Source organism: Equus caballus, chromosome 6 (genome assembly GCF_041296265.1).
Source record: "Equus caballus isolate H_3958 breed thoroughbred chromosome 6, TB-T2T, whole genome shotgun sequence".
NCBI classification, from domain to species: domain Eukaryota; kingdom Metazoa; phylum Chordata; class Mammalia; order Perissodactyla; family Equidae; genus Equus; species Equus caballus.
Window position 1 is genome coordinate 86,429,705 of NC_091689.1, and position 24,965 is coordinate 86,454,669.

The 24,965-nt window shown below is 39.1% G+C and overlaps 2 protein-coding genes and 1 pseudogene across 2 annotated transcripts in view; 1 reads left to right on the forward strand and 2 right to left on the reverse strand.

Moving 5' to 3' along the window:
- The window catches only part of OR6C319 (olfactory receptor family 6 subfamily C member 319), a 137,666-nt gene that overhangs the window by 43,916 nt on the left and 68,785 nt on the right, over positions 1 to 24,965 (reverse strand). The gene's annotated exons all lie outside the window — the stretch shown is intronic.
- OR6C8 (olfactory receptor family 6 subfamily C member 8) lies at positions 10,793 to 14,965 on the forward strand. The gene has a single exon (XM_070270283.1). The coding sequence runs from the start codon at positions 11,805 to 11,807 to the stop codon at positions 12,756 to 12,758; it is 954 nt and encodes a 317-aa protein (XP_070126384.1). The 5' UTR covers positions 10,793 to 11,804; the 3' UTR covers positions 12,759 to 14,965.
- Positions 15,406 to 16,544, reverse strand: LOC100058516 (AN1-type zinc finger protein 3 pseudogene; annotated as a pseudogene).

The window sequence follows — 24,965 nt, forward strand, 5'->3', positions numbered from 1 at the left end:
TCAAGACTTGCACGTAAGACCTGAAACCATAAAACTCTTAGAAGAAAACATAGGCGGTGAGCTCCTTGATGTAGGTCTTGGTGAAGATTTCTTTTCAGTGAGGAAGCTTGGCTCTCAGCTAACATCTGTTGCCAAACTTCCTCTTTTTTTTTTTTAGCTTGAGGAAGATTGTCCCTGAGCTAACATCTGTGCCAATCTTCTTCTATGTTGTATGTGGGATGCTGCCACAGCATGGATCGATGAGCAGTGTGTAGGTCTACACCCAGGATCTGAACTCATGAACCCTGGGCCACTGAAGCGGAGCACGTGAACTTAACCACTACACCACTGGGCCGGCCCCTTGGCAAGAATTTCTTGAACCTGACACCAAAAGCATAGGCAACAAAAGCAAAAATAAACAAGTGAGACGACATCAGACTACAAAGCTTCTGCACAGAAAAGAAAACCATCAACAAAGTGAAAAGGTCACCTATCTCAATGGGAGAAAATATTTGCAAATCATATATGTGATAATGGTTAATATCCAAAATATAGAGAGAATTCATACAACTCAATAGCAAAAAAGCACAAACAATCTAGTTAAAAACTGGGCAGAAGATCTGAATAGACATTTTCCCAAAGAAGGCATACAGATGGCCAACAGGTACATGAAAAGATGCTCAACATCATTAATCATCAGAGAACTGCAAATCAAAACCACAATGAGATATCACCTCACACCTGTTAGAATGTCTATTATCAAAAAAACAAGAAATAGCAAGTGTTGGTGAAGATGTGGAGAAAAGGGAACCCTTGTGCAATGTTGGTGAGGATGGAAACTGGTATAGCCACTATGGAAAACACTATGGAGGTTCCTCAAAAATTTAAAAATAGAACTACCATATGATCCAGCAATTCCACTTCTGGACATCGATCTGAAGAAAATGAAAACACTAACTTGAAAAGATGTATGCATTCCATGTTCGTTGCAGCACTATTTACAACAGTCAAGATATGGAACAGCCTAACTGTCCATCAGTGGATGAATGGATAAAGAGATTGTGGTGTATAGATACGTATACAGTGGAATGATATTCAGCCATAATAAAGAGTGAAATCTCACCACTTGCAACAACATGGATGGACCTCTAGGGCATTGCTGTTAAGTGAAATGAGTCAGACAGAAAAGGACAAATACTGTATGATCTCTCTTATATGTGGAATCTAAAACAAAACAAAACAGAAAAACAAGCTCATAGATACAGAGAAGCGATTCAGATTGGTGGTTGGCAGAAGTGAGGAGTGAGGGCTGGGAGAAATGATTGAAGGGGGTGAGAAAGAAAAAAAAAATTTTAAAGATTGTTTTCTTCGGCAGCTTTTAAAATTTTCTGTTTATAACTAGCTTTAAACAATTTTTAAAATTGTTGTGCCTTCCAGTTTATTGTGGTTAGGGTTTGTTGAGCTTCTCTGGTCAGTGGATTTATACTGTCCACCTTTTGAATTTTACAATATTTTCACTCATTTCTTCAAATATTTTTTCTCTCCCTCCTTTCTCCTTTTTTAAATGAGACTCTAATTACACAAGACATCAGGCCTCTTAAATTTGTCTCACTGTTCCCTGATGCTCTTTTATGTTTTTAAAAGTTTTTTCTTTGAGTGTTTTATAGAGGAAGATTTTACCGCTATTTCTTCCAGTTAACTAAGTTTTTCTTCTGCAATATCTAACTGATGTTAAAACTATTCCACATGTATTTTTCTCAGACGGTGTAGTTTTCGTCTCTGTAGGTTTGACTTGGATTTTTAAAATAATTTTAATGTTTTTACTTAACCTTTTCTTTCTTCTATATTCTTCAAAGTGTGGAGCACAGCTACAATTACTGTATTAACTGTTTTATACTGTTTACACTTATAACTACTGTATTTTGTTTTAATTGTATCGTCTGTTTTAATTTTAATCTATTTTAATTGTATCACCATTTTGGGTCTATTTGTATGTATTGATTGTTCTACTCACTATATGTTGTATTTTCCTACTTCTTTCCATGCCCGATGAGTTTGATCATGTCAGCCATTATGAATTTTACCTTCTTGAAGGCTGGATGCATTTGGATGTCTGTAAAGATCCCTTAGGTTTGTTCTGGTATCATTTAAATCACTTGAGAACAGTTTTTCTCTCGGGTTCTGTGTTAAATCTGTGTTAGAATGGACCAGAGCAGTGTTTAGCCTTGTGATTTTTTTGCCCAAGCTGAGGCAAATCTTTCTGAGTAATACCCAGTAAACTATGAGAGTTTTAGTTATGTTTGATGTGGATAGGAACCATTTCCATCAGTGTGGGCTCAGAATATGGTTCTTCGCAATGCTTTGGGTGATTCTTACCTCGGTCAGGCAATTTCCTCATGGGTATATGCTGATCAGCACTCAGCTGAACGCTCATGATGGGCTGTCTGTAGATCACAGATATCTCTCTGTGCCTCTCCCACTTCTCCATACTGTCTTGTGAACTTTAGGCTCCCTGGACTACCACCTACACCTTCCCAACTCTAGCAGACTGATGGGGTCCACATGGGTCCCCCCAACCCCCCACTGTCTCCAGTAAGTAAGCTGAAGTAATCATCTCTCAGGGATCACTGTCTGGCATTGTCTGATGTGAATTATCTGGAAAACTTTGATTTCATATATTTTAGTTGAATTTTTAGTGGTTTAACCTAGAGGGCATATATGCTCCCTGTTACTCCATTTCAGCTCGAGCCTATTATCTTTCTGCGCTCTTTTCCTCAAATCGAAACATTTCCTAACGTTCTAAATATTTGAAAATATAGAGTGACTAATAATCATAACTTGCTGCTTTGCTTATTCTAAATATTCCTATAAACACTTCTTTCCTTTGGTTATGATTAAATTTTTTCTCCTCTTAAAACACTTTTTTGTTTGGCAGCATTCTATGTTTGGTCTCTCACCTTACGTGTGAAACGAGTAGTGCTCTTTGCTACCTAATAGAAGTTTACTATTATTTGCACTGGGCGTTTGTGGCAGGAGTATCAGGGAAGGCCTGTAGGAGATAAGATGCCATCCAAGATCTGGCAATCTAGCCTAGACGTGAGTCAAGAATACAGTAAATGTTAATTTGCAGAAATATCCATAACACTTTGCAGTACTCCTATAAGTAGGTGGGTTTTGTCACCTCTTGAATGTGTGCTGTTTTTATGACTTGCTTTTATCAAGTAGCTGCCACCGTGGAATATTTTAGTGAAAATGAGGAACATAACTGTAACCTTGGTTGGTTATTTCTAAGCATCTGGGGAACGTGGAGAAAGAAAAGTGATCATCTCAGGATTTTAAGCTTCCATCTCGTTATGAAAAAGGAGTCGGATAACTATGACTTCCATTAGCTCCAGGACTGAAACTCTTGAAAACCAACCCAAGTCTAATCTTGTGGATGAATTCATTTCTAGGCAAATTGAATTCACAACCTCCAGTGTTTACTAGAGGGCACATATGGGTAGATTCCATTGACGCCCCATATTCCGCTTAACCATCTTTGCCAGAGAAGTAGACATTTATATCCTGTCTCAAGGGTTTGAGCTCTTCTTGCCTGAAAAAGATGTAATGATATAATGACCTCTTTTGAGGTAGATTTCTTGCAGAATACTGAATTCGTTCAAGATCTACCCTCACTTTGTCTCATTGCTTGGAGTCCAATAACCAGACTCAAGCTCAAACAGACTCCAGGGCATTGGGTACAGTATGACCTGGAAGGAGGTACCACACGCACCTAAAGAATTTCAAGACAGCTTATTTATATCAACAGAAACCTGAGGAATATCTATGTGAATGAATCATTAGAGTTTTAGAATTAGGGTAAAGTGAGAAGAAACAATGGATTGGGTTGAATTTACTGATGTGAATGCTGGTCTCTCAAGTTGCTGGACGTGACTCTACTTGGCCCAAATGTGTCCTACACTGAATGAAATTGAGATTTCAGAATTTCCTCCTTTTGCTATTGAGAAGGCATCCAAAGACTTAAGGAGATTGAGATACTGGAGCAGATTTATTATGTAAGACTAGCTCATCTACTCTCCAACAACAGCCCAGGAAATTCCAAACGTTCAGATTCCATTCCATTCATCAGACATTGAGAAACACATTGTTGACAGGGAGCCGTGGTATCCTGAAGTGCTCTGTAGTGACTATTCCCTAAAGTCCAGGGATGACATTGGGAGATGGTGCTATTGAAAAGGGCTCCCCGAATTCAATGGGATGAGGAGACCCTGACCTGTAGGCGTCAGGTGGTAGAAATAGAAATAAGATAAGCGTGGTTACTATAGCGGCCAGCAGAACTGAGAGATTTGAAATGCAGAGACCTCTGGTGTTGGCTAAATGACCATAATGTCTCTAGGGACTGAAATAGATTGGCAACCAGAATGGGGAAAGGATCATCTCTTCACTAAGTGGTGTTGAGAAAACTAGATATCCACATGCAAAAGAATAAAACTGGACCATTATATTACACCATGCACAAAAATCAACTCAAAATGGATTAAAGAATTGAATGTAAGACCCAAAATCATGAAACTTCTAGAAGAAAACATAGGCAGTACACTCTTTGAGGTCGGTCTTAGCAGCATATTTTCAAGTCCCTTGTCTGAGCGGGCAAGGGAAACAAAAGAAAACATCAACAAATGGGGCTACATCAAACTAAAAAGTTTCTGCACAGCAAAGGAAACCATCAACAAGATGAAAAGAGAACCTAACAATTGGGAGAAGATATTTGCAAACCATATATCGGATAAGGGGTTAATATCCAAAATATACAAAGAACTCATACATCTCAACAACAAAAAAACCAACAACTCAATTAAAAAATGGACAAAAGATCTGAACAGAGATTTCTCCAAAGAGGATATACAGATGGCCAACAGGCATATGAAAAGATGCTTAACATCATTAGCTATCAGGGAAATGCAAATCAAAACTACAATGAGACACCACCTCACTCCGGTCAGAATGGCTATAATTAACAAGACAGGAACCAATAAGTGTTGGAGAGGATGTGGAGAGAAAGGAACCCTCGTACACTGCTGGTGGGAATGCAAACTGGTACAGCCACTGTGGAAAGCAGTATGGAGTATCCTCAGAAAATTAAAAAGAGATCTACCATATGATCCAGCTGTCCCACTGCTGGGTGTTTATCCAAAGAATTTGAAAACACAAAGGCATAAAGATACATGCACCCTTATGTTCATTGAAGCATTATTCACAATAGCCAAGACTTGGAAGAAACCTAGGTGCCCATCAAGCGATGACTGGATAAAGAAGATGTGGTATATATTCACAATGGAATACTACTGACCCATAAGAAATTATGAAATTCAGTCATTTGTGACAACATGGATGGACCTTGAGGATATTAGGCTAAGCGAAAAGAGTCAGAGGGAGAAAGTCAAATACTGTGTGATCTCACTCATAAGTCTTTATCTTCTGATAAAAACAACTGCAAACAGACACATAGCAACAGAGACTGGATTGGTCGTTACCATAGGGGAAGTGGGGGGGGGGGGAAGGGCAAAGGGGGTGATTAGGCTCACATGTGAGGTGATGGACTATAATTAGTTTTGAGTGGTGAACATGATGTAACCCATACAGAATTCAAAATATATTATGATGTACATCTGAAAGCTATATAATGTTATAATCCAATGTTACTGCAACAAAAAAATAACATGATCTATTTAAAAAACAGAATACTATTGACTTTCTAAAAATTTTATACTTCCGGGGCCGGCTCCGTGGCCGAGTGGTTAAGTTCGCACGCTCCGCTGCGACAGTCCAGGGTTCAGATCCTGGGCGCGGACATGGCACCGCTTGTCAGGCCACGCTGAGGCGGCATACCACATCCCACAACTAGAAGGACCTGGAACTAAGATATACAACTATGTATCGTGGGGGTTGGGAAATAAAGCAGAAAAAAAAAAAGATTGGCAACAGTTGTTAGCCTAGGTACCAATCTTTAAAAAAAAAAAAAAATTTATACTTCCCTATTGTGTAAAATTGAATGGAAATATGTGTTTCTAATGAAGTAAAATTAAGTTTCAAAACAAATAAAAATGACCAGATGGAAAAAAAATAAAATAAAAATATTTAGGACTGGATGAAAAAGTAAATATGACATATTAATATATAAGCCAGAGAAGTGCTGAAGAGAAATATAAAGAACTAAATGTTTACATTAGAAAAAAGGAAAATCTTGGATAACCTGGAAGAAATACAAAGTTTCTAAAAACATGTAAGCTACGAAAACTGAATCAAGAAGAAATAGAAAGCCTGAATAGACCAATAACATTAAAGGAGATTGGAGCAAAAACCTCTCAGTGAAGAAAACTAGGGCCAGATGGCTTCACAGGTGAATTCCACTACATATTCAAAGAATTAATACTAATCCTTCTTAAACTATTGTAAAAAAAATAGAAAAAGAAGGAACACTTTCAAACACATTTTATGAGGCCAGCATCACCCTGATACCAAAGCCAGACAGAGACACCACAAATAAAGAAAACCACAGCCCAACATCCCTGATGAACATAGATATAAAAACCCTCAACAAACCACTAGAAATCCAAATTCAACAGTATATTAAAAGGATCATACACCATGACCAAGTGGGATTTATCCCTGACATGCTAGTGTGGTTCAACATAAGCAAATCAATCAATGTGATATACTACATTAACAGAATGAAAGAAAAAAAAAACACATGATCATCTCAATAAAGGGAGAAAAAAACATTTGACAAAATTCAACATCCATTCATGATAAAAACTCTCAACAAAGTGGGTATAGAAGGTTCTTACCTCAACACAGTAACGGCCATAATATATGACAAGCCCACAGCTAACGTCATAATCAATGGAGGAAAGCTGAAAGCTTTTCTTCTCAGATCTGGTACAAGACAAGAGTTCCCACTCTCACCATTCCTAACAAACACAGTACTAGAAATCCTAGCCAGAGCAATTAGACAAGAAAAGATATAAAAGGAATCCAGATCATAAAGGAAGAAGTAAAAGTATCTCTGTTTGCGCATGACATGATAAGATGTGTAGAAAACCTTAAAGACTCAACAAAAAACTGTTAAAACTAATGAATTGAGTAAAGATGCAGTGCACAAAACCAATACACAAAAATTAGTTGTGCTTCTATAAACAAAAAATGAGCTATCCAAAACAGAATTTAATATTTATTCATAATAGAAAAAATGAATAAAATACTTGGGAATAAATTTACCCAAGAGGTGGAAGACTTCTACACTGAAAATTATAAAACACCAATGAAGCAAATTAAAGAAGACACAGATAAAATGGACACATATCCCATGCTCATGGGTTGGAAGAATTAATATTGTTAAAATGTTCATATTATCCAAAGTGATCCACAGATTCAATGCAACCCATAACAAAATTCCAATATAATTCTTTACAGAAATAGATAATCTTAAAATTCATATGGAACCACAAAAGACTCTGAATAGCCAAAGTAACCTTGAGCAAGAATAACAAACCTAGAAGAATCGTACTTCCTGATCTCAGGGTATATTACAAAGCTACAGTAATCAAGTAAAGGATAGCACTGTTTACAATACTGGCATAAAAACAGACATATAGAACAATGGAACAGGACTGAGAACCCAGAAATAAATCCAGACATCTACAGCCAACTGATCTTTGACAAGCATGCCAAGAACATACAATGGGGAAATGATAGTCTCTTCAATAAACAGTGTTAGGAAAACTGGATATCCATATGCAGAAGAATGAAATTGGACCCTTATCTCACAACACATACAAAAATCAACTCAAAGTAGATTAAAGACTTAAACATAAGACCTGAAACCATAAAACTACTAGAAGAAATACAGGCAAAAGCTTCTGAACATTGGTGTGGGCAATGATTTTTTGGTTTTACATCAAAAGCACAGGGAACAAAGGAAAAATAGACTGGTGGGATAGCATCAGACTGAAAAACTTCTGCACAGCAAAGGAAACAATCAACAAAGTGAAAAGGCAACTCACAGAATAAGAAAAAATGTGTGCTAACCACATATGATAAGGGGTTAATATTCAAAATATATAAGGAATTCCTACAACTCAAGGGCAAAAAAAAAATACATAACCCAAACAAAAAACAGACAAAGGACTTGAAAGGACAGCTCTCCTAATAAGACACAAATGGCCAAGAGGTATATGAAAAGGTGCTCAGTATCACTAATCATCAGGGAAATGCAAATCAAAACCATAGTAATTCCCTCATTGGAGAAGAGAAAATGGGAAAAGTTTGTGGGCCATATACTATGCACCAGGCACTGATCTACCTTAACAATTATAAGTCTAGTTAATGAACATTATAATCCCCATTTTACAGAACAGGGAAGTGAGATTCAGAGAGATGAAGTTTCTTGTGCCACTCAAGATGGAATTGATTATTGTGCTGTATTTGGTCAGACCGCATTCCTTGTCTGGGCCTCATCACCATTGTGAGAATTATATGAAACCATGTATGGGGAAGCCATTTGTAAGACATTTGTGCAATAGGTATTTTGTCCCTAATTCTGGCGTTTTCTTCCCAAGTCTAGCATTGGTTTTTCTGGTGTTTGTACTCTATTGATCATTAGGTGATTAACCTGATAAATTAAGGGCTGTGAAGGTATTTTGGGGTTGCAAATGGTTAGCCCTCCCACTTAATAAATACCTATCTTAACAAGTTCTTCACTATGTTAAACTGGAAATTTGCAGGTATTTTCTCAGAAGTGACTCCCGGGCCAACAAGGACTCCCACCTCTACCTCAATATAAGCATTCCACTTCTGACTGTTTTATGCTTCATTTCTGCATGTACGTTCCAAAAAAAATGAAAATTACTGTTTCCTGCTTTTAGGCAGTAGTCTATAAAAGGGCTAATTACAGCCAGGCTAGTGACTTTCCAAAAATGTGGCTTTTCAGGACGTTCCTGAGCTGCAAACGTTTTCACCTAAGCTGCTTGTTCACGGCCACGTCCAGCTTTGCCCACCAACTGGACAAGGCAGATGCTGAGACTCCATGGTCTTCCTCTTCTCTCACCTGATGCTCTCTTGCTAGCCACCGCAACCTCACCTCCAAGCTAGTCTCTCTGGACTCCCATCCCTTAGCCATAGTTTCAAATCTATTCCCAAAGTTGTCAACAAAGGACAATCATTAGCCTGTTCCAAACAAGGATTCCCCAGGGCAGCTTGTGCTTCTTCCCCAGTGCATGCTCCCAATAAAGCAAACATAACCTCTGTCACTCTGGGTAAAGTATAATCTGGGGTGGGAGGAGGAGGTCATATTCTGCCTTCTGAGGTCATTAACCTCACCTGTCCTAGAACAAATAAGTCCAGGACTACTCTGCTTCTCAAAGTCCTTCTTTCAGCCTCCTATTTATGGCTCCACTTTAAAAAGACAGACTATCCAAAAACTCTGATTCAGCTTTGGTCTGAATTAGTGGAAGAATAGAAATAGGTAAATCCCCACTAAACAGATAAAGGACAGCAGAAGATTATGTCTTACCAATAGAAGCCCTGGAAGTTTTTATTTCTGTGAAATACAGGATAGAATTTGATGGCAGATAATGTTGAAAATGCAATCGATTTTATATTATTTTGTAATTATGCGGCCTTACAATTTTTATTCACCTCTAGGAATATTTAAGACTAAAATCCCACGGTAGCCATCTGGATAGTGAAGTAAGGAAGTATGTTCCCTGTTTATAGCTTCGTTGATTTTCCTCCTCTGTGGTCATGAAGAGACTGATGCAGATGTGAATACGCAACCACTCCCTGAAGATTCCAGGTGGGTAACCAGGAGGGCAAGAGCATCCAGAGCGTTGTGTAAGTTTTTTTGATCCCTCATTGCAGCTGCGACTGCAAGCCACTAGTGGGTTATGGAATTAATTCAGTGCGTTACAACTAGCATTTGAAAAAATTTTTAAATAGAATAAAATGTATCAGATTGTATCACACGTAGTAAGTAAAGAGTGTTCCATGAAAATTTCGAGTTAGATATCTATGTTTGCCAGAAAATGATGTAAATGTATAATGCATTATAATCAAAAAGTTATAAATATTTATTTTTAAAAAATACATATAAAATGTCTTGAATAGCTCAATAAGGACACTCCCACATAATGTGCCTCTTTAACCACATGAGCTCACGAAGCAGTAGAGACTTGAAATGCTCTTGAAGTACTTAAATATGGAATCTCCTAGAAAATTCTGGATCATATTTTTATATACTTTTCCCACAAAATTTCTATATCCACATAGACAAAATGTTTTACATATGATTTAGTGGATTCATATACGTGGTAAATCCAATCCAGGAATTAATGGATCCCTTGTCAAGAACTCTTGCTTTAAGTATTTTTGAGACAAAATATAAATACATATACATAATGTAAAGTCAATTCAAATATTCTTCAATCCATCTCTTATTTAAAAGCAAAGTAATCTTAAATAAAATTAAAAATTTTGAGGTTTATCTGACAGAAAAGAAAACTTTAGAAATAGGCTATGGGGGAGAAGGGGCATAAAGGAGTAAGAAAGGGGCTGCCCCAGGACCTCCACTGCCCCCACCCCTTCAGTGGCCAGTCAGTGCTGCCGGAAGTACGAGGAATGCTCCACCTCACCTGGCAACCCCCTCCTCCTCCACCAATGGAACATTTCTTGGATGCCCCAGCTTCCGCTTGGGCCAGCCAGCAGCCACCTCCCCAGTGCAAGTACCCGTAATCTCTGATGGGAGGGGCTCTGCTGAGCAGGAAAGCAGGGGGCCAGGGGCCCATGGCTGTAGCTGGGAGTTAGCAGCTTTCCTCTCACATGTTGGGGCTTAACTTGGGCATAGTCACAGAGAGGGCAGAGGAGGACACAGAACCCCTCCTCCCTACTCTTGTGCTCCGGGGTCTCTGCTGCCGGGCAAGGGGTCCTGGGGTATGACGAAGATAAGGGAAGGAAAGCTCCTAAAATTACCTTGGAATGTAAAAGAGTCTCCCTGCCCTTAGTGGAAAGCAAAACTCTGGATCTAAAGATTCTGAATGAATTTGAGTAAATTAATGCAGATTTTTATTCTAACCTAATATTCACTGAGCCCTAGACAGGTATGCAGAATAGTTCAAAGGACAGAATGACATAAGCCTGATACTGTGCAGATCTTTGAATTCTAAGGACAGACATGAGCAGAGAAGCTGGGAGGATCCATTGGGAAGAAGTGAGGAGCTGGCACTTCTTGCCACCAAGGGACTTAAAGGAGTTGGACTAGAAGGAAAATGAGAGGCTGCTATAATCATGTGAAAAATAAAAACGGAAACAGCAGGGAAGAGTAAGAAAAATAGCAACTCTGAGAAGAGATAGGCAGACAAAGGAAGGAGGGCAATGAATAAAATCAGTGAGAAACAAAGAAAGTGAATACAGGGGGAAAAAAATCATAACTATTCTGGAAGGAGGCAGCTGCTGGAGGCCTTCCTCTATGAACTCATTTCACAGTTTTCGAACATCATCTATGAGGCAGAAACTTGTTTGATGTTGGCACTGGGGAGAGCACCACGCAGGTAAATAATGACAAGAACTTTCCTACACAGGGCAAGTGGGACTGGGAAGGATACAACACCATTCAATGTGTCCACTGGTCTGGGTCGTGTCCTCACAGGAAAAGTTCATGGTCCATCTCCTTTTGTTCTCTTCAGATTTCACCTGTCCATTTCAGAGTACCTCTTCCTTTCTCATCTTTTATTACTGTCATTTTCCACCTTGAGACTCAAGATTTTTCAACAATGAAAAATAAAACCATGTTGACTGAGTTCATCCTGCTGGGTCTAACAGATGCCCCTGAAATGCAGGTGGTGGTTTTCACCTTTCTGCTCCTTGCCTATTTACTCAGCATCACTGGAAATCTGACTATCCTCATCCTCACCTTACTGGACCCCCACCTTCAGACTCCCATGTATTTCTTTCTCCGGAACTTCTCCTTCTTAGAAATTTCCTTCACGAACATCTTCATTCCCAGGGTCCTCATCAGCATCACAACAAGGAACAAGAGTATCAGCTTTGCTGGCTGCTTCACTCAATATTTCTTTGCCATATTCCTTGGGGCAACAGAGTTTTATCTCCTGGCTGCCATGTCGTATGATCGCTATGTGGCCATCTGTAAACCCCTGCATTACACAACCATGATGAGCAACAGAGTCTGTACCCAGCTGGTTCTCTGCTCTTGGCTGGCTGGGTTAATGGTTATTATAGTACCAATCACTCTGATGAGTCAGCAGGACTTTTGTGCATCCAACAGGCTGAATCACTATTTCTGTGACTATGAGCCCCTTCGGGAACTCTCCTGTTCCGACACAAGCCTCATAGAGAAGATTGTCTTTTCTGTGGCATCTGTGACCCTGGTGGCCACTCTGGTGCTAGTGGTTCTCTCCTACACATTCATCATCAGGACAATTCTGAAGCTCCCCTCTGCCCAGCAAAGAACAAAAGCCTTTTCTACTTGTTCTTCCCACATGATCGTCATCGCCCTCTCTTATGGAAGCTGCTTCTTTGTTTATCTTAAGCCCTCAACAAAAGAACCAGGCACATTCAACAAGGGAGTAGCCCTACTCTTTACTTCAGTTACACCTTTGTTGAACCCCTTCATTTACACTCTAAGGAACCAACAGGTAAAACAAGCCTTCAAAGATACAGTCCAAAAGCTTATGAATCTTTACAGAATTTCAGAATTAAAGCCTTAGTGGATGAGTCCTTACTGTGTACAAAGCTGTCTGCCAATTGCTAGGTATCCAAAAAAGAGTTAAATTCCAATGAGAGAGACTTGGAAATAAATAAATTACAATCTGTTAAATGTTTATATGAAGAAATGATTAAGGTTTTATAAATGAAAAAGCAACGCAACCTGCCTTAGAGAGTCAATAAATGTTTTCAGAGAGGATGCCAGTTAAACTTAGTCTTGAGAAGTAGGAATAAGTCAAACAAGCAGAAACAGAGAAAGAGAAATTTGGGTAGGAAGAATATTGCTGGTAGGAGCACAAAATTTTGGTCCAACTGGATTGAGTAAACATTGTCATTAATTTCAATGAAACAAAAAAGAGAAAGGACAAAAGTTGTGGAGATGACAGCTTTAGTTTTTAATGAAGTTAAATCCCATTTTAAATAAATTAAATGCCCATAATGTCAAGGCATCTGAATTTGGGACCAGATCTATGGATTTAGCAGTCCTTACCAAGTAGATGATAATTGATGTTGTGGCAAGAGACAAGGTCATGAACAGAAGCAAGTTTAGAAAAGGTTCAAATATTAAACTCTAAGGATCCCCCCTAAATTTGAAGAGTGGAAGGGGCAGAAGTGATATTAAGAAAGGCAATAGATCTGTGGAATTCATGGGATGAGAATGTCTCAAGAAACGTAGATGGTTGACAACGTGAAATGCTGCAGAGGGCAATTAGTGTGAAGATTGAAATTATGAGAACTAACAATTAGAGTGTTGTTGTTGATCTCAATCATTTTCAGTAAATGTGGTCCTTGTGGGTAGGGTAGGAAGTCAGACTGTAGTGCGATACCGGTGGGTGGGAGCTGAAAAGTTAGAGAATGGTAAAATGGAATTTCAAGAGTGGAGAAATGAAAAGAAGAACAACCTCCAAGTTATGCTTCCTATGACTTCTCATTACTAGTATCTGTGCTTTGTCATTACTAGCATATAAGAGCAATGATTATATACTTAAAGTCTGTATTTGCCTCTAGTCTGTAAGATCTAGAGTGCAGGGATAATGTCTTCTTGATCACAATTCCATCCACAATGTCAAATAATTAGTCATTGAATGGATGAATATATAATGGATGGGAAGACGGATGGATGGACAAATGAATGAGGGAGCCCAAAACTGATTTTTTTTTTTAAGTACAGAAGCGTGATCATCTGAGAGTTTATATATTGAAAACAATGCGTTAGCAAGGCATACCTCACACGGACTCACTTGATCTGCCTGGAAATTCCACTCTATTTTACAGATGAGGAAGCTGAAGTTTAAAGAGGTGAAGTAACTTGCACAAGGTCACACGTCTGAGTGCCTGAACTAGAATTAGAAGCCAAATTTGTCTGGTTCCGGAGTCCAACTGCTTAACACTGAGCAATACAACCTCCCAGCCATTCTAACTTGTTTTAAAGTTCATTCCACTAAGCATTTCTAAGTATTTTGAGTAGCCTTGGCTTTCTACCTGTTTCCCACTTTTTCCAGGCTCTCAACAAGCTTTAGATAGAAGCCTTTAGGATATGAATCTCTTTAGGAAGTTGAAAGCATATAAAAGCCCATAGTATTCCATTTATGACTCTTTTTTTAATATATATATGATTGATTTAATTTTTTTCAGCAGGAGAAAAAAGAATAAAGTTACAAGATTCTTTTAATATTTTCACAATGTTAAAACTGAAACTGAGCTCTAGGTTATGTGTGTAAGTAAATCTAGAACACAAAAGGGTTAAAAAAGATTGCTCTCTTTTAAAAACACAAGAATTTAAGCTTTCCTTACATTTAACAAACTTCACAGAACAGATACTGCAAGGAAACAAGCTCTTCCCCTCATCGCCAGCCGTACCCTCAGGAAGCGAACACGGGGTGCAAGTCCTGTGTGCCGCTGCTCCCCATCACTGATCAACTGCCAGATCCTTGCACTTGGCAAATGGCGACCCAGAGCCAGTGGAGTCAGGCTGTGCCCCCCTGGTGGCTTCTCATGACCACGGGTCCTGTGTAGAAGAGTGGGGTCTCCTCTGTGGACTAGTCTTGAGCGGAGCTAATTTTCAAAGTGAGGTTACCGTTTCTCTCCTGGCGTGATGAGAGACTTTTTTCATAGCAAGTCAGATAAAAAATTTTCATGAGAACCTGTCCCTTACCCCTACTTCCAGCTCTGTGGGAGAGCAAGGCCACCACCCAGCCCAGCCACGTGGGCAATCTCAGCAGCCTCCTGTGGCCCAGGCACACGTGGCCATCAGGGATCCTGGCTACTGGGACTAAAGATAAGTGAAGAGGTGAAAGGCTGAACATTAACCAGAGTTTCTGGCAAAGCTGTGTGCGTCGTCAGAACTTTAACACCAGTTTCTACTCCTCTGTTAAGTCAGAGTCTGTCTGAAACACTTTCCGCTTAAGGCTTTTTATGAGTTTGACTACAGCAGTGACAGGTATGTGCTGTTTTAAATCCACTAGCCATCCTCAAAAAAAAATATTCTTCATGTTTTAATTTTATACAGTGGCTAGCAGGCACCTTAGTAACCAGCCAGAAATCAGTTTCAACCACCGTCAACCCCTAAACTACAGCACCAGGATGGCTGACTGAAGAAAGGAAACGGACTGGTGGAAGTCTGACGGGTGCCCAGTATACGGTGTCTGGCTGACTTTGTCCTAAATGAGGATAACATTAGTGAACTAAGAACAGCGTCGTGCAGTGGCCGTGCCTGGCCTTTAGGAGCACCCCTCCCCGATGCGCTGGCAGGAGCGCCCCACTTTCTGGTCCAGTTTCACCATTTTCATGATGGCTTCCTCTGGGCCGTGGCCCCTGTGGTCAAATGTGCAGTCATGCTGCTTGGGGAGGCGATGTAATATACACGACACGTAACCACAGCGGCACCATCCCAATTCCTGCTGCACCAGCTCCAGTTTGGTTTGGCACTGGGAGCACCAACGTAGACTCTTCTGTTTAGATCGGCTGGTTTCCTGGGATGGTTCAGTATTCTGCAGTAGTGGTGGCCCTTTCACTGGCGAAGCGTCATTCTCAGGCTGTAAATCTGTACCACAGCATCTTTTGGTTGGCGTGATTAACGAGACATGAGCTGTGTCTGTGCATGGCCCATACGTCTCTTTACTTGGGTGAAGTCACATTGAGTTCTGTCGGAAGAGGCTGCTGGCTGGGACTAAGTTGGCGTGGTTATCGAAGTATTGTTGTCACTGGTGGTCTCCTCGGAAAACAAATTTGCTTGGCTCTTGTGCTTGGGGCAGAATGATCGTCTGGTTGTTTCTTTTGAAAATCTTGTATCCTAGCCTATGGAGAAAATTGTAATCTACTCAATGTGGCTGGATTCATTTAAGTTTCCTTTAATGAGTAATCTCGTCTAGCTTCAGCAAAGCATTTGGAACAGGGGTTCATAGTCTTGCTGGACCCCCAGAAGCCGCAGGAATAGCGAGGCAGCAGGCTGGGCGCTTTGCTGTGCTCGCTCTGGACGCCTCTCATGGAGCTCAGCGGCCGCAGAGGTGGCAGCAGCTGGGTCTGGGCCCTACTTGGAGGAGGCGGCAGCCCACTTATGACTCCTGACTTCTTTTAAGAAGCTTCTCCTTTTTGTGTCCGTGTCTTCTCTGAACAACGTGAGACTTTTATTTTTTACGTTTAAGAAGGAACAGAAAGACCCCAAGAGCATGGGACCCGAGAGAGCAGTATGTTTCCTTCAGCCCTACCCCCGTAAGCTTCCGACGAGGATTGTTATGAACAAGGAGGCTCATATCTACTGCTAACTGTGCTGCCTCCTCCTTATTCATCTTCTTTCTGAGTGATGGTCAATGGTTTTGGTTCCTGGGCTTAAGGGCAGGAGTGATGGCCTTAGAGCATATAACACAGTGCCATGCCCATAATAGGCACTCAGTAAATGTTCAGTTAGTAAAAGAATAAATAAATGAGTGATTATGTTTTTACTACATAACGTTCAAGCAATTTTCATAAGCTTTTCTATTACCTACTTGTGTTTTTTAAAGGGCCAAACTCTTTCTCTTCTGAATACTTTTAAGCAAATTTTGAACCACACAGTTATTTCTTTGTAGAGACATCCACAAATAAATCTTCTGTTAATGTTACTTGTTTAATATTATTCTAAGAGCTATTTTCTGCTTTTCTCAGGGATATTCATAGGTAAATAAATAAAAAGCAGAGCCAAATTTTCACGAAAGCAGTTTACGTATGTTTAGAAGTCTAAGAGACACATATACATTTTAAAAAATGTTTTCCCCATCCATCTATCTATCTACACTCTACTATTAGGAATTAAATTATTTGATTTGAAGTCTTTCTTCCTATTAAAATGCAATTAAGAGAAGTGGTGTATTGGTGCACTGTAGTGGCAAATATCCCCCAATCTCAATGGCTTACATAACAAAAGTTTATAATCTCTCATACTATATACGTACAATGTAAGTCAGCAGCAAACTCTGCTCCATGTGGTCTTTCTGCATCATCTTACTACATGCTGCCATCTCCACATGAGATGCTTCAAGTGTCACAAAAGGAAACACGCAGAACTGGAATGTCTGAAACCTGCAATTGAATGCTCCACCCAAAACCCACTGGCCCAAAGGAGTTAACAACTGCAAAGATCCAAGAAGTGTGATCTTCTCACACACACGGAAAGAAGGAAAAGAGAACATGAGAACTTGTGTGCAAAAGATGAGAACACCCTGTGGGCTAGAAAATGTGACCTTTTTTCCAAATGACAGCCAAGTTGTAAACAGGATTGGCTACGGAAATTTGGCAGAGCAAATTACTGGTGTGGAAGCTGCAGTGAGATAAAATGAAGGAGACAACTTCCCATAGTTTGACATTTTTAAATATAAATCATATCATGTCACCCTGTTCCTTAAAACCCTCTAATGGTTTCTCATTATTTAAACTCCAAGTTCAGAGGAGTCAAAGGAAAAAAATGAAGAAGAGTGAAGAAAGCCTACATAAATTATGGAATATCATTCAAAGAAACAATTTACACATTATTGAAGTCCCAGAAGGCAAAAGAAAGAGAAAATGGAGCAAAAATTTTATTTAAAGAAATAATGGCTGAGAACTTCCCAAAATCTGGGGCAAAAAGTGAACATCCAAGTTCATAAAACTCATAAGTCCCCCAAAATCTCAATCTAAAATTATCTTCTCCAGGATACGTTACAATAAAACTATAAAATCAATAGCAAAGAAAGAAGTTTAAAAGCAGCAAGAGAAAAAACTTCCTCACATACTAGGGAACATACATGAGACTATCAGCAGATTTCTCAGCAAAAACTTGCAGGTAAGGAGAGAGTGGAATGATATATTCAAAGTGCTGGAAGATAAAACTGCCAACCAAGAATACTTTACCTGGCAAGACTGTCTTTCAGGAATGAAGAAAAGATAAAGATTTTCCCAACAAACAAAAGCTAAAAGAGTTCAACACCACCAGACATACTTTACAAGAAATGGTGAAAGTTCTTCAAGTTGAAATGAAAGGATACTAATTAGTAAGATGAAAACATAAGAATATAGAAAACACACTGGAAAAGGTAAGTATATAGTCAAATTCAGAACACTCTAATGCCATAATACAGTGGTGTGATAATCACTTAACGCTAGCATAAGGGTTAAAAGACAAAAGTATTAAAAATAACTATAATTAGAGTGATTTTTTAATGGGAATACGATATAAAAATAAGTAAATTGTGACATCAAGAATGTGAAATCAAAGGGGAATAAAAGAGTGGAGTTCTTGCATGTGATCAAAGTTAAGTTGTTATCACCTTAAATTAGACCATTATATCTAAAAAAGTACAAGATACAAAAGTGTGTAAACTTTAAGGTAACTACAAAAGAAAAATCTACAGTAGATACACTAAAATATAAACAGAAGGGAATCAAAACTTACCACTATGGAAAATCATGATTCACAAAGGAAGCGAGCAAGAGAGGAAGAAAAGAACATGGGAATGACAAAACAACCAGAAAACAATTAATAAGACGCATTAGTAAGCCCCTATCAATAATTACTTGAAATGTAAGTGGATTAAATTCTCCAATGAAAAGGTATAGAGTAGCTGAATGAAAAAAAAGACACAACTATATACTGCCTACAAAAGACTCACTTCAGCTTTCAAGACGCACATAGGCTCAGAGAGAAAGAGTGTAAAAGATCTTACATGCAATGTAAACCAAAAGAGAGCAGAGTAGCTATACTTATATAAGACAAAATAGATTTTAAGTGAAAAGTTCTGACAAGAGACAAAGGTTATTACGTAATGATAAAAAGGTCAGTTCATCGAGAGGATATAACAATGGTAAATATATACACACAACATCAGAGCGCATATATATATAAAGCAAATACTAATAGAACTGAAGGAAGAAATAAACAGCAATACAATAATAGTTTAAAGACTGTAATACCCTACTTTCGACAACAGATAGATCATCTAGAGAGAATCAATAAGGAAACAGCAGAGTTGAACAACACTACAGAAAAAATGGATTTAACAGACATATACAGAATATTCCATCCAACAAGAGCAGAATACACATTCTTCACAAGTGCACACTGAACGGTTTCTAGGATAGATCATACATTAGGCCACAAAACAAGTCTCAACAAATTCAAGAATGGAAATTATATCAAGTATCTTTTCTGACCACAATGGTATGAAACTAGAAATCAGCAACAACAGGAAAGCTAGAAAATTCACTGATACGTGGAAATTAAATAATACACTCCTGAACAACCAGTGCATCAAAGAGGATCAAAATGGATCAAAGAGGAAATCAGAAAATATTTATAGACAAGTGAAAATGGAGACACAATATACCAAAACTTGTAGGATGCAGGAAAGCAGTTCTAAGAGGAAATTGATGGCTATAAAGGAATACATTATGAAAAAAGAAAGATCACAAATAAACCAAAAAGCCCAACATTACACCTCAAAGAAATAGAAAAAGGACAAACTAAGCCCAAAGTTAGCAAAAGGAAGGAAGTATCAAAGGTCAGAGCAGAAATAAATGAAACGGAGACCAGAAAAACAATACAAAAAAATAAAACTAAGGGCTGAGTTTTGAAAAGATAAACAAAATTAACAAACCTACACTAACCAAGAAGAGAGAGGACTCAAATAAATAAAACTGTAAATGAAAGAGGAGACATTAAAACTGATACCACACAAACACAAAAGATCACAAGAAACTACTATGACCAATTATATGCCAACAATTAGACAACCTAGCAGAAATGGGTAAATTCCTAGCAACATACAACCTACTAAGACTAAATCATGAAGAAATAGAAAGTCTGAACAGACCAATAATGAGTAGGGAGATTGAATAAGTAATCAAAAACCTCCCAATAAAGAAAAATCCAGCATCAGATGGCTTCACAGGTGAATTCTACCAAACATTTAAAGAAGAATTAATACTAATACTTCTCAAACTCTTTCAAAAAATTGAAGAGGATGGAACACTCCAAATTCATTTTAGTGAATCAATTCACTAAAGATCAGCAAGGTCAGCATTACACTGATTCCAAAGTCTTCCAAAGGAGACTGCAGAAAAAGAAAACTACAAGCCAATATCCCTGAAGAATACAGATGCAAAAATACTCATCAAATACCAGCAAACCAAATTCCACAGCACATTAAAGGGATCATCCACCATGACCAAGTGGGATTTATCCTTGGGATGCATGGATGGTTCAACACAAGCAAGTCAATAAATGTGACACATCACATTAACAAAATGAAGGCTAAAAATCATATGATTATCTCAATAGGTGCAAAAAAAGCATTTTACAAAATACAACATAATTTGATGATTAAAACACCCAACAAAGTGAGCAGAGAAGGGTCATACCTCAATATAATAAAAACCATACATGACAAGCCCACAGCTAACATCATACTGAACAGTGAAAGGCTGAAATCTTTTCCTCTAAGATGAAGAAGAAGATATGGTGCCCACTCTCCCCACCCCTATTCAACATAGTACTGCAATCCTATGGAGAACAATTAGTCAAGAAAAAGAAAGAAAAGATATCCAAAACAGAAAGGAGGAAGTATAATGATCCGTTTGCAGGTGACATGACCCTCTATATGGAAAACCTTAAAGACCGTATTAAAAAACTGTTAGAACTATCAACAAATTCAGTAAACTTGTAGGATACAAAATCAACACATAAAAATCAGTTTTATCTCTCTACACTAACAATGAACTCGCAAAAAAGAAGTTAAGAAAACAACTCCATCCAGGGGAAACTGTCCCCACCAGAAGAACATCGATATAAATAGTTGTCCACTTGGTCCAGAAGGAGAGTTGTCTAGAAGTATTGATCCATGCCATTCTTTTCCCTTTTTTTTTTTTTTTTTTTGGTGAGGAAGATTGGCCCTGAGCTAACATCGATTGCCAATCTTCCTCTTTTTGCTTGAGGAAGATTGTCATTGAGCTAACCACAGCTTGGCTTGATGAGCGGTGTGTAGGTCCACGCCCAGGATCTGAACCTGCAATCCCCGGGCCACCAAAGTGAAGCATGAGAACTCAACCACTACACCACCAGGCAGGCCCCTGATCCATGCCATTTAATGATTAGAGGATAATGGTTTGTCTGTATAATCAGGGATTTAGAATGAAAAAACTTGGAGGATTGGTTAATTGGGAGGTTTGGGGTAGAGAAATAAAGACAGACCTCTCATAATGTGACTAAAGTTGAAGATGCTTGTATACCATATGAATATGAGTGCTCACCATAAGTCTTCCTCAGCAAACACAAACACAGCACACACCTATCAACAATTTGTAGACAAGATGACTTTTTGTGAATGAGAGTCAACCTCTGTCTCTACCACTCCAACACTTGTTTAATGAACTCAAAAACAAAGTAGCCATGATAATAGGACTGTAGATTGTGCATGAGTCTTTCTTCACCCAGACTGAACTGACCACTGTCGCTGCTGTGTCTGATCTTCTAATAGCAGAAACCAAAGCCCCCTGTGGCATGGCATCTGGTAGTTCCATCTGCAATCAACCACCTGCTAGTCAGTTAATTACATAGGATCCTTTCTGTTACAGTCATGCATTGCTTAGTGATGGGGATACGTTCTGAGAAATGTGTCATTAGGTGATTTTGTAGTTGTGCGAACACCACAGACTGTACTAAAGGGGAACAAAATTTGCCACCCCAAAATGTTTCTTTTTAACATGATGATTATTTTAGGCTAATTACTTTTTTTCTTAAGAATGGCACCTGGGCTAACAACTGTTGCCAATCTTTTTTTTTTTTTTTCTCCGCAAAGCCCCCCAGTGTATAGTTGTATATTCTAGTTGTGAGTGCCTCTGGTTGTGCTGTGTGGGACACCGCCTCAGCATGGCCTGACAAGCAGCGCCATGTCCGCACCTGGGATCCGAACCAGCAAAACCCCAGGCCGCCAAAGTGGAGCTCAAGAACTTAACCACCCGGCCATAGGGCAGGCCCCAAGGCTAATTATTAAGAAAGAAACAAGACTCAGAAAGTTTTTCTTGTTACCTCCCCCTTAGCTGCCTAGAAGAATTCAGATTTTTTTTAAAAACCTGTCTTAAGAAGTGAACTATCACCTTAAAATAACATGAACTAGGTGGTAGATGGGAAGGAACTAAGAAAAGCCTGTTTGTTGGGCTCCCCCTGTGTTCTTCTGTTTCTGTGTGACAAAACACTTGTTTTCTAAACATTTTTTCCTTTTCACCTACCTGTGAACTGCATTCCTTCTCTTTGAAGTCCCTGACTCTCCCTTCCTTTCTTTTGTCTTTAGCTGAGGATACTTAAGGTGAGGGCTTTGGCCATTTTGGTGAGTTACTCAGCTTTCCTGGATTTCCCCAATGTGTACATGTTATTAAACTTTTTCTTGTTTTTCTCCTGCTAATTCTGTCTCATGACAATTTAATTTGTAGACTGGCCAGACAAACCTAGATGGTATAGCCTACTACACACCTGGGCTACTAATCTTATGGGACCACTGTCATTTGCATGGTCCTTCATTGACTGAAATGTCCTTATGCAGCATATGACTTATAGTGAGGCAGCAGTTGTCTTCACTAGAATAGACCTTCATTCTGGATGTGGATTTCTTTTCCCAGCTCAGCGTTATCATCCACGGGCAAACTGCATGCCTTGTTTACCATCATGTCATCCTACAACATTTCTTATAAACAAAGAGAAGTCTTTTTGTAACATATACATACTTGTAACAACCTTCTAGCTTGACTGTCCACAATTTATCAACCCAGACTCTGTACCTAACTCCAAATTCCAAAAAGGAGAATACAATTGGTTCAGTTGGCTCATGTCTACACTTTTCATTCTCCTCCAGCCAAGTTCTCTCCCAAGAAGCTGTGGACTAGGAGAAAAATAGTATCTATCATATACACTATAAAATTGCCTTTTTGAACAGCCTCCTAACATCAAGAATAACCCACAAATAAATGCCCTCGCCCCTGAAGCTCTAGACCAGATTGCATTAATCCCTTCTTCTACAAATTAGACTATCCTTGTTCTGTTACTCTATCTCTCTTGCCTTTTCCCTACACACCCATTGTCCTGGTATATATGTTATTGTCCCCCAGAAATCTCTCAGGACTATGTTTGTCTTTCCTAAAGAGTTCTGTATGCTGTAATGCTATATCACACTAGCATTCTCAAAAACCCATAATTGCCACACTCATCCATTAAGTGTCTCTGTCTAAAGCCAAACTGGTAACAAGTGGGGGGTGGGGGGGTGGGGTGTTCACACAGGTGGCTAAAGGTAAGTCTTCCTAACCACAGACTGATTGTCCAGGAGCAACCCCAAATGGAAACATTCCTCTCCCCAAACACAAGTTGAAAATTAATGCTGTGTCAGGTCTTGACTGAAGCCGGTCATTGATCCTTCTAAGATCATATTCCTCTGCTCCATCAAAACTGAAAATCCTATCAAGGAGATTCAAATCTGATAGTTCTTGGGGATCCACACGAGAATTATCATTTCCATGTAAAGATTTGGAGATTGAGAGTGTGTGGATCTGACAAAGTTTGAGCAGGAGTGTTCATGAACAAGTGGAGGGGGAGTTTTGAAGTCTTATAAGGGAAATAGAGGAAGGACACAGGGCCTCCAGTCTCCATCAGAGAACAGTTATCAGGGCACGAAAGACTGCCGTGAATGAAAAGGGGCTAATGGGAAGATGCTGAACCCTCTTCATGGCTCAGTGTAAGATCGCCACAGCAACAGAAGGCAAATGCTCAACTGCTACCATCTTGCTCCTCAGGAGCAACAAACCTGTGGTGTTATGAACATGGATCAAATAATTAAGGTATATTGTCAAGTATTGTACTTAATTATAATAAAGGTATGTTGTTTAGCATTATGCCCAGCATATGGTAAACATCTCAGAAAACATTGTTGTTCTACTTGCTGTGGTTATTTTTCATCCTTATCATTACTGCGCTTTCCACGAGGCTTTTGTGCTATACTGACGTTCTCCTGTTAACTTCCTCAGAGTCTCTTAGGGCTTCTTTCCCAATCTCTTATTAAAGTTCAACTCCAGAGTTCTCAATCACTAGGGTTCGTTAGCATGCTCTGAATTTGGGCCTCCTGGGATCTTTCATTTCTTTCCTCAGTTGGTTATGCTGAGGTCTCCTCTGAATAGAACATTGAAAATATGCTTCTGTCTGGCACAAAATCAGAATCAGCACATATCCAGGCTCAAATGAGTCAGAACAGAGGAAACGAGACTTTGAAGGGAGTGCGCTTTGTTATTGCTATTATAAATATCCTTAACTTAAATAAATCACATCTCAAAGGATTACTTGCTGGCCAGGGTGCGCTTTAATCTGGAAATAAGAAGTGGCAAATGACAGCTAAGCTGATATATAGCAGGATGAGTAAGATTTTTCCTACTAAATTTTCACAAGCTTGTGTGAACTTTCGTGAATAATGAGGTCAATAAGTAGTGGTGGGAAAGCTAACAAGTTCAATTTTATGTCACTTCTCATCCACACCTGACTCCTAAATTGTGATTCATCCCACGGACATCTATGGGTGAAATCCCACAGAACCTGCCCTGAAAGTCAAGTGTAAGTATGTTCTCAGCTTATAATTACGTGAGTGTTACCTGTTTGTGATTACAGAGCATGGACTCATATAACTGTGATTTATTTTAATAAACAGTAACCTTTTCTTGTTTTACAG

Coding starts and splice junctions, on each gene's coding strand:
- OR6C8 (XM_070270283.1), top strand. CDS start 11,805: ATGAAAAATAAAACCATGTTGACTGAGTTCATCCTGCTGGGTCTAACA.